The 14637-nt window shown below is 38.2% G+C and overlaps 1 protein-coding gene and 1 pseudogene across 1 annotated transcript in view; one reads left to right on the forward strand and one right to left on the reverse strand.

The window, feature by feature from the left end:
• LOC135440732 (uncharacterized) overlaps positions 1–14637 on the reverse strand; it is a 30275-nt gene that overhangs the window by 13140 nt on the left and 2498 nt on the right. Inside the window, exons 2-3 of the mRNA XM_064700064.1 lie at positions 286–1337; positions 81–202 (exon numbers count right to left, since the gene is read on the reverse strand). Of these exons, the coding sequence (XP_064556134.1) occupies positions 81–202; positions 286–1305 (1142 nt within the window). The 5' untranslated portion in view covers positions 1306–1337. The remainder of the gene's footprint in view (positions 1–80; positions 203–285; positions 1338–14637) is intronic.
• Positions 5344–11541, forward strand: LOC135440561 (eukaryotic translation initiation factor 3 subunit K-like; annotated as a pseudogene).

Raw genomic sequence — 14637 nt, forward strand, 5'->3', positions numbered from 1 at the left:
TAGCTATCGCAGCTATCGGTATCCATGGGAATACGTTACAATCTGGTTTGAAATGATATTTAGCGATTGAATGTACTCACTTTGTGCAAATCTGCAGGGCGCAGCGATAAACCGAAACAATGCTGACCACAAAGTGCAAAAAGAGGGCAAATATTAAGCCGCAAGCAGCTGAAACTTCGCTATTGGCATTCATCAGGTCAAACTGCAAAACAATAACCGCATTAGCAATACCAAATAAATAACAATGGGGTAAAGTGAAAAGTTTGATGGTTGTTGCGCTCTTACCTGTTCACCCTTTTGCTCGGCCATGCGATTGAGGTCGCGCGACAGGCCCACTCCAGAAATGGCCAGCGCCAACGTGCTGCTGGCAATGCAGACCAAACTGAGCGCCAGAAAGGCCGTTTGTGTTTTGCGCATGCTGACCACGCCCAGTGAGCCGGTGACGGCGGCAATCAGGCCCGTCCAAATGCCGCAACCGGCCATTGACAAGGCCGCGTCGCGCACTATTAGCAGGGAGCCAAGCGCCACCAGCGAAATAGCCAAAACCAGTTGCAGTGTGCCCAGTACAATTTGCAACGGGAACGCGGAGCAGCATTCATTGCTGGCGCGACGCTTGCGCCGCACCTTTGCTGTCAGCGTGGAGCCATCGGCGCCACCGTCGCTGCTGCCGCCGCCACTGCCCCCTTTGTATTTGATGAACTCCGGCGGGCAGCGCTGCTTCTTGCTGATGCGCGAATCGATGGTGTTGCTAACGCTCTTGGCCTTCAGTGCGGCCGGGCCACGCGTGGCCATTGCCTCCTCCAGTTGCTGCTTAAACTCCTCATGGCTTATCAGCTTGGGCTTCTTTGTGGCATTGTCTTTTTCATTGTCCACGTGCAGCGCATTGGCCAGCAATGTGGCCGCCGTAAGCTTCAATGGCGGCGAAGGCTTCTCATCGTAAACGGGACTCGAATATATGTGACTCTGAGCATCCAAATGCTGACGTGCATCCTGCTCGTGCTGCTGCAGCTGCTGCTGCTCCTGCTGTTGCTGTTGCTGTTGCGAGTCCTGCTGTAGCATGGCTATTTGTGAGTTGGTCAAACTGCCGCCGGCACCGTTGGTAGTGTTGGTGCTCTGCTCAATGGTATTGGTCACCTGCAGCAGCTCCTCGCGGTTCAGACTGCGGTCCACAATTGTGTCCATGCTGCCCGTCGTGGAGTCGTGTGAGTCTATGGTGCGTGCCGGCGAGGCCGAATGCCGGCCATTGAATTCGCTGCCGTTTACGTTGCCGATTGCCTGGTGCGTATTGTTGTTTGTCTCTGCCATGCTGACTTCACTGGCTCATTGGCAAAGTGTTGCTGCGTGTGCCGGGGCGAGAAAGGAAAGATCGAGGTTTAATTTATTGCCAAAAATTATTTAATACTCTGCCAATTAAATACAAAAGATTAGCGAAACAAATGCCGGCGGCTAAAGCCAGCATATTGCTTAAGTCTGAATCGAGTCATTAGGTTTAAAGCAAATACCCTAGAAAACGTGAAAACCATATGAGTGGGGTATGTTTATCTTGGAAATAGCTCGATTAACTAATGAATTTACAGCAAGAATAGACCTCAGCCAAGCATTAATTCTTTGATGTTAATCAGCCCTGCTACTTATATACTCTAAAAGCAGTTCGAGCTGTTGCTTCGCTGTCAAAAAGGGTAGTGCACAGTCGGTTGGCCCCGTTCGCAATTCTATTTTGTGTTGTCTTTATGAAACTGGAATGCGATAATCTATTGATATGCTTGGAATCTATTGGCAATTTTTGTAGATAGTTTTTTCCATAATCAACCCGTTAAGCCATCAATCAAATTATTTAGCTTCGGTTTCCGTTTCAGTTCGCATAAATACGGCTTGTGCTCTGGTTCATTTATGTATTTGTATTATTATTCTTAGTTTTTTTTTATTAACAAACAGTACAAAATAAAATCTAGAAAAAAGAAACCAATAACATTTGTCAACTTGTTCGCATTGTGACAGTTTATGGGTTGCTGTTGGCATTGTTTTGGTTGTTGTTGTAGTTGTTGTTGTTGCCTTGACATTTGCCAGCCTCCCAGATTTGCAGTTGTTCTGTACAACGAACCGGTTCGCACATTGCTGGCAATTGAACAACATATAAAAATAGACAAAATCGAGACACTCGCTTTGTATGTAGAGCGGGGGTGAGGCAGGGGCACAAAATGGAGGTCACATGAACTGCATGCTGCATACCATAAACATATAATTGGATATGCCACCTGTTGTCTACCTATTAACAGTCTTATATTATGAAACACAAATTACAAAAGTCCAAAAAAAAAAAAAAAAAAAAAGAACAAGCCATCTTTCGTACGCCGAATATTATAAGCCCTTGCTGACATATAGCCGCTATGCGGCAGATTTCAACACTTATAAGTGTTCATATACAGACACAATATTTCTGATCGAGCTACGTGAGATAGTAGTTCCAAGATTATTTCGCTCATTACGTGCAAAGTTTGGTTACAACATATAAAGAGTGTCATATTAAAACCGAATTCTCGACCTATCAATGGTATGCAGTAGTTATTTGATATAGTGTTCCGATCCGACTGTCTCTGCTTCTTCTACTGCCTGCATTTAAACTGGAGCCTGCAAAAAAACAGCCAGACAGACAGTCGGACATGGCTATATTGACTCGGCTGTTGATACTGATCAAGCATGTATATGCACTTTATGTAGTCGGAGACGTCTACTTCTATGCGTTACACGTTTTGTTACAAAAGTATAATACCCCCTGCTAGACTATGAAAGTACCAAGCTGCGTTGCGAAAACCAAAGCTGTAAACTGGTTTTCGAATTTAATTTTAGCTATGAACGATACCTTAAGAAACCACTTGAAACGAAACCCGAAACGAACTATATTCTTGTTAAAATATGTTTGGCTCTAAATAAAAAAACTTTTTGAGGAACACCCCGCCCCAAAGCATAAATAACTTGGATCCCAGCCACTGCATTTGTCAAACCATATTTGGCAGATGCCAATTTTGGATAGGGATCAAATTTAGCGCGCTTTGTGTATATGAAAATATGTGCGGATTAAAATAGTTGATGAAGAATGGGGAATACAAATTTAAAAATCATATTATTTTATTCAAATTTAAATAAATATATGATAAACAAAGATTTGAGACAATACCTGGACTAATGGCTGCCTAAAACCAAGTGGGTTACAATTTTTAAACAAACTACAAATTCTCTTGGACTTGCAGCCCAAACCGAAACATTTAAATATGAGTTGATATCCAGAATATATTCATCATTAATTCACTCTGGTAGTTTCCACCTTGACTGCATTACAAATATTTCCTAGAGTGAAAAATGGTCTCAAATGAACCAGACTAAGTTTAATAGTTGCTTTTTTTCGCTATACCTTCTAAAAAACATTTTCGTTTTCATATTCATATTTTTTAGACTTAGAAATAATGTTTGAATATTTTTTAAATTTCTCAAAATTTTGTATAATGACAGAAAATGTTATTTATTGAGTGTCAAGGCAAATAGCTGGTATTTATGTGTTTTTTCTTTGCTGATCGAGACAAACGTTTAGCTCACATTTTTTATGCTGACAATTAGTTGTCACGCGGTTACAACAACACTTTCCAAAGACCGTTCTTTTTATGTGAGGTTGTTGCTGTTATTATTGCCTTGACAGCAATTAGGCGTAATAGACTAGGCACACACAACACACAACGCACACACGCACGTACAACACACAATTAGCATAGACAAAACAGTTGTCGCATTGATTTGGGGCATGTCTCAAGACACGCCCATTGCCCACTGTTCCCACAGTCGCCGCCTGTTTAGGCAGCTGCTGCGCTTAAAAACCGCCCAAGCGCTAAACCAACAAAGCCGCAGAAAATTTCGATAAATCGGCGAACAATAAATAGCTGTGTTGCTCAATTGTCAGATACCCTGTACATACCCTGCACTACTCTGCTTGATTTATTGAAAATTTCTATGGTTTTGAAACTTAAAGAAAATAACATTTATTTTGAGAATTAATTCATTTTATGCATATTATAATCAATGATTTTCATTTTCTGATTACAAATATTTAGAAATTTGAATTATTCACAAAGGAAAATTATTATTTGAATTGATTCGTTGTATTTATCGAGAGAACACTGTGCTATGTGCACCTTATCTACATCATATTGCATATAAAAACTTGATTGCCTATTTCTGTAGTCTGGAAATAAGTCTCATCTGATTTATGAAAATCTTCGCCAGAGTCTGGCAAGGGCAGGGTATGTAGATGAAAATACCGCGGCAAAACGAATGAAAATAACAACAAAATGCCAAACAACTGGTTTATAAAACGGCAAGTTTTCTAGTTAATATTGTTGTTGTTGTGACTTCACTTTTTTCGGCAGCAGCAGCAAGCAGACAACGAAAGGGCAGGCAGATAACAAACAAAACGGAAACCACAGCCACAGCAAATGAAAATGCAGCAAGAAAAGCCACAACGGGAGCGGGGTGGGCGGGTGGAGAGGGGAAAGGGGAGAGGGGGGAGGGGCAGTCACATGCCAATGCTGATGTTGAATGTCGATGAGTTTTTCCTGAAAGTAAAATTACGCCGGCTTGGCCGAGTCAACAAAAACAACAACACCAACAAGTGCCAACAACAGTCAACAGCTTCATCCGCAAAAAAAAGTGGACCCCAGTGGCTGCAAAGCGTCGTCACTTTCACTTGTCGTTGGACACCAAAAAACACACACACAAATATATATATATATATATATATACATATATATAAGTATACGATTACCGATAACAAATAACGAAACAGTAATAGTTTAGGAAAGAAAATTGCTGCGCGTAATTTGCTGCAATTAATTTACAAAACTATTTTAAAATCGAACGTAGGATTTCCTCATATCGATTGGCCTGCCTTTTGCAGCGGAACCAAGCCAAAAATAATAACAACAACCACATAGCAACAACAACAGCAACAACAACAGCAACAAAAACCGCAACGACAACAACTAACAACAAGTACTTTCATAAGATTCGTATAATATTTTTGGACGCTTGCAACGAAAGACTTAGGCAACGAACTTAGCGTGGCTGCCTAATTGTGGCATATTTAATTATGCAGCTGTGTGTATGCGTGTGTGTGTGTGTGTATGTTTGCAAGCGCTTGAATTTGGCAATTGCCACGCCCCCTGCGGCCGTAATGCCGCCCGCACTAACAACACACAAATGGGCATGAAAATTGAAATTATAATTTGACTGCCCAACATTTTGACAGCTCGTGTGTTGGCTTAAATTATGCATTGAATCCGTGAGTGGCAGAGCCAAATGCAAGTGTCGCCAATTGTGAAGACTGTGCGCCAGCCCACGCAGCAGTCTTCAAGAGTCCACCCTGTGCCCCTGCCGAATCCCAATTCAATCTGCAATCTGTGCTTGGCCAGCTGCATGCGCTACGACTTGGCAATTAGGTAATTGTAGTTTGTATTTTATACCCTCTACATATTGAGAATGTATAAAAGGGGGTATGCTTGTTATGGGCAAATGTATGTATAGATATTCTTGGCCGGAGACTTGAAATATTGAAATTGTATTCTCGTGGAGAAAATATTTACATATCCATATCCTTAATGTCGATAACTGCTTTTGGTATCAAGAATATTTCACTTCCCGTACCCCATAAAATCGATCAAAATGTATTTTAAGAGTTTAAACTGTGTGCTTTGATGCCACTATTTAGGCCATGGTTTTTCCACAGAGTGAAAGTGAGGGTAAGAGAGGTACAGGTGCATGTCTCGGCAGTTCGAGCACAGGCTGTTGCAATTACGAACGTAGGTTCTCCTAGTGCCCGCGCTGTACATTCGATTAAAATCGATATATGGGTAAAATTCTCGAAAAGGCGGCTTGGCACGGAGAACAGGATATCTCATAGTCGGACACACCCAACTAGAGCGCTCTTGTTTATATGTTTTTTGGTTGCCCAATTGTGCAACTGCTTCAACTTGGTCTAGACATATACACAGTTGCGCCAGCTGAGATTTAAGCTAAACGATTGCATTTGCGCTTTGTATGACAGCTGCGATGAAATCAATAAGATTTCGACTGTGAGATCAATTCATTTCGATTTATTCTAACGTTAAAGAGTGCAGCAGCAGGAGATAGCAGTTATCCGCCGCCGTCTAACAAATTACCCAAAGCCAGCCACAACTATAGATACCTTTACTCCCAGATTTACAAGCCCGTACCGATTTTCTCGTTGTTTTTTTTTCTAAATTAAATTAAATTAGCTTAAATAATAAAAATGAATGAGACGTATTTATAAAAGTTCTTCGCTTTCGCCAAAACCCTTTTAATTCCTAAGGAAAATAATAAAACAAATAAAATAAATAAGAATCTTATGAAACTGTTATTTTCAGAGTAGTCAAATAACAAAAAAACCTTTGCTTTTTTTATTTTTAAAATAAATGTTGTGGTTTAAAATAATAATAGTAAGAATATTTTGAAAACATGGTTAGAATTGGTATTTAATTGAAGAAAAGAATTTGTTTAAATTATTTCTGTTCTTTTCTCAACACTTGTTATTACTATCCAAAGAAAAATTGAACAATATAATAGTATTTCTTGACGAGACTTTGTCTACGTTTCCCCTGCCACGCAACAGAATTCATTTATTCTCGTAACAAAGAGATAATAATAAAATCTAACAACAGCCCAATTTTTCGTGTTTCATACATTACGTATATTTGAAAAATTGGCCCCATAAAATCTATTGATTAGCCTTCAATAACAAATTAAATTGTAAGCCTTAAGACTGTCACGTCTTTACTTCGGCCATCCAATCAGCAAATTAATAAAAATAAAGTAAATTGTCTGCTTTATTCGGATGAAAAGAGTAAACTTTTGTTGTAATTTATTCATAACACACAAATTTTCTAATTAACCTTAAAAAAACGTGTTTGTTTCCCGTCTTTTCGAACCACAAGCCTCGACTTGTAATATTTATGACTGCTTTGAAGAAAGAAAGAAAGAAAGAATAAAAGACCTCAATTTTTGATCAACATTCTTTTTTGTGAATAAAATCAAATTAAATAAACGATGTCTGCTGGAATTGACTCGGGGACTTCCCGCTGACAAAGGCTACCTAGTTCTTTATATTTCATGCTGTTTATCGTTTTTCATCAAAAGGAAACTTCAGCTTTAAAGCTCTTAGGGACAAACTCTTTGAGAAATCTCCAAATAAATATAACACTATACATTGTAATATTAGGGGAAATTATTTTCTGCTGCTGCTTATTATTATTGACGCTTCTTCACATGACACCAAATAATTGACTTTTTTCTAAAGGTGTATCTGAATTGACTTCAATCAGTTGTTTGTTCGCCAAGGGCTTAACTGGATAGAATAGGCTAATGCTTTGCTAATGTCATGGTTGCCCCCTGAGTATGCAGTATAGTAAGCATGATATGCATATCATGTTTATTATAGATGTGTAACATGGTATTATTTTAGCCCACAACTGCATCCTCAATGCGTTGCATTGGATTGCATAATGTGGCAGCTGTTTGAGCTGTACAGAGCGCATATTGTTTACGGCATAGAATTTGTCAATAGGCTGTGAAAATTCCCAGGCGCTGACTGACTGACTAACTGACTGAGCGAATGGGCGAATGGACGAGTGACTTCCCGTCTGCTGTTTCCTGCATGTGCACCCACAACTCGCTGTGTGGCTGCTGCACCAGTGTGTACGCCAGTGTGTGTGTGCCCGTGTGTGTTACTATAACAAATTATGCATGTGGCAGTTGCAGAGCTTCAGCTTCGTTGGGGTAATTAAAACGTCGCCTGCCGTGACAGCCAGCGAGGTAAATTAAAATATCAAAAGCACGTGTAACAACAACAATAAAAACAACGATAACAACAACAGCAGCAGCAAGTAACTGTGAAATGTGACACTACAACTAACATAGCAACAGCAACAACAACAACAATGAGAGACACACTTGAGCTATTGCATTGCTTGCATCATCATCTCAAGAATGCGTGGGCGTTATGCCAGATAGGCGGGGCAAACATGCAGTTAACTGGCAACTGGCTGCACAAATTGTCCACTAACTGCACTCCAATTGGCATGTGCTCTGTTTGCCAATCGGAACATTAACTAATCCAACTCGCATTCGAGTTTGTCAAGTTTGTTGTCTAAGTCTTTCGTTTTTCATTTTATTTTTAGTTTTCTGCTCTGCCAATTAATTTAATGTTATGTTCATTTGATTTAGCATTTGCATCGCATATTATAACAGTGATTTCTGTTGTTGTTGTTGCTGCTGCTGCTGCACCCCCGCTGTCTGTGGAATCCGAAACGTCGTAGTGCTCGGCCCAGGCAACGTCTGGTCGCTCCACTTGAATGTTAATTCTACTCAGGCATTTTATGCAGACAAAATGAATAGCTGATGCCAATGGTGCCGCCTGTGCTTAATATACATATACATAAATGTATATATGTATATTTATGTATATACATACATATACATATATATCATCACATACACACACACATACATGTGTATGCACACATGCGTTTGCCATGTCACAAGTTGAAATGTCAAAGCATTTAAACCATACTCAAGCATGAGCCGGTTGCACTCAACTTGGAAATACCCTGTAAATAAGGTAATCTGCTGGATCCCCTGACTATGTTCTCATGGTCAGCTTTTGAGTTACCTGACGACACTACAGAACCCACGGATGAAAGTCCGAGTTAGTTGGCTAGAACTCGACATTTAGTTGGTTTAATAAATTCAAGCGTAAATGAAACTTTATCTGGCCTAATATAAAGTCTTTATTTACATACAAAAAAATATGTACTCAGTGAATTTATAATAATGAATAGAATAAGTATCAAATGGACCAAAACCCCAACGGACAACAACTCAATTATTATTAGGAATTTCTGTGCCGATTATGAAATCGTCCACGATACACTTGCTTGCGTTACCTAATCTCTTAAGCTAGACTTCTTTACTTCATATTCACAAATAAATATTAATAATTATCATAATAGCATTAATAAAACAGTAAAACTTTTAATATGTAATAAATCCGAGTTGAAATCCCAGTCTAGCTGTTGTTTTAGCCGAAGGCCATAGAAGCGGGTGCTAATTTAAAATTAAGTAAGGTTTATAGTTTGTAATTATACCCTATAATAATAATAATAATAATAATGATAATAATGATAATGATGATACTAATAATGAAAATGAAAATAATAATAATAATAATAATTATTGATTTTTTAGGCTTGCTGAATATTAAATACTCTTTCAGAGATATAGCAGAGAGATTTGTATTTAATTCGGATATCTCCCTTTCCCAAAATGTGTCGCACATTTTGCCCCAAAATTATATAACCCTTCAGCTCTTTATAGTGCATTGCCATTTTGTGTGTAGAGGGTATAAGAAAAGAAAAACGCAGTCGGTTACAATTTGCATTGTTTTGTTGCTGCTTTTATTGCTGTTTGTTGTTGTTGTTGTTGTGGTTGTCAATTATGTCACGCTGTTCAGCGATTTTGGGCTTAACTGTTTGATGACTTCTATTTGCCATGTTGCGGCAACAATGGGTTAATGCAGCCGCCACAGCCTTCAAAATGAAACGTGCGTCTATTTTTTGGGGACAGATTATACGTTTTTTTTTTCTCTCTATTTTGATAGAGTTTTTTTTTATAGTTGACGTGCTGCTATTTTCTTAAGGAATTTAGTACGTGGCTGTTAATTTTGGCCAATGGCAACGACACATACCGAACATTGGACAATTTTATTTTCAGCTTTTGACTTGTTTGGTTTTGGGATTTGTTATCTTTTTAAGGCGGTGCCCAATGACAATTAGTAGCTGTTTTACCTGTTGCCATTTGCAGTTGTTACTTTTGTTGGGATTATATAAAGGCAAACAAACATACACATACTTAAAATTGGGCGCCGAAATGTTGCGCCTTGATTCGCGGCAGTTAATAATTCGAAACGGGCTTATAAATCAACTGCAACTGCTTGGCGCACCAATAATGAGCTACACTTTATTATTGTTGATACTGACAATCATCAGATATTCTGTGCGTATTCCGGCCTGATTAATTAAAGCAAGTGTTGATCATTTATAAAATAAACAACAATTAAGGTTGTTCACATGAGTGAATCAAGTTTAAATCTCATCTATTGTTCATTGAAATATTTGTTACATACTTTTGTATACATTCAACTCATATTGTGAGCAAAACGAGAGACATATTTCAATACGGTATATATTATACATAATTTACAGATAAAGTGCCAACGAAATCGAGTCCATTGCTTGGAGAAAAAGCTAATCTACCATTTCACTAAACTTTATTAAAAATTGGTACAATTCGAATTTCAATGGATGGTTGGCTAAGCCCATTAATAAATTGGTTTCAAAAGATCTATAATTCAAGTGGAGCTTATTCATATATGTGCTTTTGGGTATATTCAAATTATCAAAAATTGGATTTAATCGCCAATCGTTTAGCTGAAATCCGCAATTCAAGCGGTACTCAGTGGAAAATTTCCCTTGAACTAAAATTGTTCTTGATATCAGAATATTATTTATCATAATAATTGGGAGAAAACTTTAACTATTAGGACAACTTTTCTTAGGAGAACTTTTCTTCAGCGTGTTTGCTAGAATGTTAGCTTTCGACAAGTTCTTTTTTTAGTCCTAAGCCAGATTAGTTGGATAAACAGTAACCAAACCTAATCCCCGATTAAATCATTTTGTTTAATGGTTTTTTTTTGAAGGTAACCTTTCATTTATTTGTTTTAGCTATCGCAAAACGTTTAAGCTATTGAAATTACATGGACGATAGTTTCAAAACTCTAAATATTAAAAGTGCCCTCATTTCAATAAACAAAATAAACCAAGTTCGGGCTTACAAATGTGAAAAACCAGATTCGGAAACCGAACTTTAAGCCGTGAAACTGGTTCGATCCATGAAACGAACGGTCGAAGATATATACTCAAGCTATATCAATTCAATCCGCATATGCTCAACTTTGACATCACCTACACGATTCTGCTGAAGTGCCTGACAAACTTGCCCCACACCGATTTCGTTATGGCCAAGTGCCTGTTGCTGCCACAGCAGATGAAAGATAAGAATTTTCAGATCATTACCGATTTGGCAGACATTTTGGAGCGCGTTGACTTTACTCCATTTGGCAACGCGCTGAAGTAAAACATACTATACTATACCAAGTAAGTCTGCCATATAATTTGTCTCACATATTGTGGGAACCACGTTCCAGGCGATCAAGAAGGATTTGCTGAATAAGCTGTTGGGTGACATTGAGGACTCGACATTGGAGAATTGGATTAAGCGCAATGGTTGGAAGCATCATCAATGGTTGGACACTAGATTGTCCTCGTCACAGTGCAGGACGATAAAATTAAGACCGAGAACATTACGGAGAAGATAGATTTCGAGAATGTGGACGCACTGTTGTATCTAAGCTTATATAAGGCTTAAATTTTATACGGCTTTAATTTAGACAAGATCCTTACGTTTTAGGTGTTCCTAGCCCAAACTTACTTTGAAGAAAAATGCCATCAACAATATCAAATGAGGTGTATTAGTATATGATATAATCTATAGATGCATATTTAGGCATTTGACTTGTTTTTGAATTGGGAATCCCAATCCCAATATCACAATGGACCTAGCCCAGCTAACTAATTATGATATCACAAACGATATCTATAATAATCGAGTAATCGATTTGATATGATTGCATGGAACTAATTTTGCTAATTTTACATTGACTTTAAGTCATGAATGGGGCTTATGCAATTCGCAGCAATAATGGTTTATTCACATTAGCCATAAGCAGTAGTAAGCCAGTGGCTGCTAAACTGTAATGTGCCAGCCTGTCTCGCACTCGTATTAGCAGCATTCACTAACGTATTCGTTTTCGTATTCGCGTTCACAGCCAACATTAACGCGGCCTGGCTGCCTAATCTGGTTAGACAACAATCATTGCACGCATTCGCATTATTCACAGTCGCCTATTCGTATTCGTGTTCGTATTTGTATTTATTTTTTTTAGATCTGCGAACAATTACAATTAAAGGCGGCAAGGTCGTCGTCGGCTGACTGAAATTAACATTTGAAATGACTTAATAGAAAATAAATGCCGGGCGGCCAATTGAAAAGAGAAAAAAGTCGAGTGCAGCAGCTGCAGCTGCGGCATGCCACACGCATCGTTCGGGGAAATGGGATGGAAAACTGGAAAATGAAATTGAAAATTGAGTGCAACGCACTGGAAAACTGCAAAACTGGTAAGCAATACCAGGCACAAGCCAAGCTAACAGCCTGTTGTTGTTGTGGCCAATTGAGGCACTTGCCCAAGTCTCTCGCCCAGACGCAGGAAACCTTGTGGCCAATTCGATCGCCTCCGGCTGCATATCATTAAATTGACTTTGCTGGCCTGCACTTGTCAGCCGCGACGCGTCTTGTTTAAGCCAGCGCCCGCCAGACCGGCTGCCCCCTTGCGCGCTTGCACGCCTTTTCCCCCTTTCACTTTCAATTGGCCGGTGGGCAGTTCAACGCTTTGTGTCTCATTTTTGTTTTTCTAGGCTTTTTCTTGTTTTGCCATTTTTGTTTTTCATTATTGCGCACTTCAAGGAAAAACTTTCGCCGCATTCAAGGAAAAACTCTTGCAGCATTTCCTGTCATTCACACAGACCTAACTTATAAACAAATAAATAAATAAATACATAATAACTCTTGTATATTTTTATATTTTGTGTGCAAGTAACTCAAGTTTAAATTCATGTGCATTATGCAATTTCTGGGTAATTGGAAATGGGGCTCCAAATTTCGTTTTGAATATGCAATTTGTGTTACAAACCAACATTATTCAACAAGGCTTCAAAATGAGCAAAACAACAATTGTAAGTTGAATTTTATAACAATAAGGTTAGCTTGCAAAACAACTAAAAAAATAAACTAGAAAAAACATTCAAAGGATTCGCAAGATGAAGTTCCTGTATAGATATCTTATATTGTTATCCCTATATATTATGATAAATCCATTAAAGAAATTTTGTTTAACTTCGATGATAAACTATAAACTTACGCAAAAGTATTTCGACTAAGATTTAATAAGTTAAATAACGGATATCAGATTATTTCTTAAAATATATATTTAATTGGCTTTGCTTTAGTAGTTACCTATTTAAAAACATTTCTTTGTTTAACTACAAACAATTATTAAAATATAATTAAACTTATTTCTAACAAATATAATCTAAGTTAAGACGGCTGTTTATTTGGTGATACTAGCGATATAAGAATTAAAATTGTATGTTCCTGCCATATCTATCGTTTATAAAGCAGATACAAAATAACATAAAACGATGCTGGTTCGAAGGCGAAATACAAAATGCGCTTCTAATTCGCAAACAGTTGTAGCAAAACCTTGTTGAATAGCACTTCAACGGTCTTGTTAGATCCTTATAGAGGGTAATATAATTTTGGCACGGAATGTATAACGCATGCATTGGGACATCATCGACTCCATAGAGTATATATGATCATGATCAGTATGAATAGCCGAGACGATGAAGCTTGTCTTTCTGTTTGTATATCTATGTCTATGGCAGTTTTAGAGCTGGACAGATTTGGAATGAAGACAACTGATGAGGTGCTCTATAGATCTTTAAATCTATCAAATATCGCAAAAACCGATATCAGCTGCTGAATTCCATCGAAATATTCGCACTTGTTTGTACCACGTATTACCTTGCCAATCAGGTCTCATAATTCGCTTATTCTTCAATGATGATGAAGTTGTACATTTTTTCAAATAATATTGAAGTTCAAAAATATTGTATATGCGCATAATCTTCATCAATATGAACAGCCGAGTTAATCATTCAAACCAGCTTTCAATATATCATGATAAAACATAACGATATATGTATAATTATAATTATTAAGTAAATATTTATGGCCCAGCTCTATATGCTCAGTGGATCAGAGTTTCTTACCTCTCAAATCTTAATTTCTCCAGCTCGTTGTGGATGCAAATAGAACCAGAAAAATGTTTTTAGCTGCTATTCTTAACTGTTCTGTGTAATTTCTGTCGAATTTTAAGGCTAAAAGACAAAGTTTTAGCTTAGCTCAAGGCTATAAAAAAAAAAACAAGTAGCAGCAGAAACAGTTTCTATAGTAATTGCTAGCATGCCAAAATTGTTCATAAATACTTTCATTTTGTGGCTCCGAAGAATAGTGGACTCACATGTAGTTCATGTGGCATGTGCTCACGTTGTTGTTGCTGCTTTTGTTGTTGTTGTTGTTGTAGAATTTTGTGCTCGTATACTAATTGTGCTTTATGGCTGGCCAAAAATTGACATGACTTTTAAAAGAAACTGCACTGGTTTTTCGTTTATATGCTGCCCGCTTGCGGGGCCAGTTAGAGTTTTCGTTTTGGCCCAAATGTATGTGCCCAGCCCCAGACTCGAGTTGCCAGACAAGTGGCAGACAAACAGACGCTGCCAGAGAGCAAAGACTGTAGCGCAAACTCAAGCTAAACACAAGAGTGCTCTAGTCGGGAGTGCCCGA

The sequence above is a fragment of the Drosophila montana genome, unplaced genomic scaffold (genome assembly GCF_035044405.1).
Source record: "Drosophila montana isolate Dmon_TW-CO22-7 unplaced genomic scaffold, ASM3504440v1 contig_1624_1, whole genome shotgun sequence".
NCBI lineage: Eukaryota > Metazoa > Arthropoda > Insecta > Diptera > Drosophilidae > Drosophila > Drosophila montana.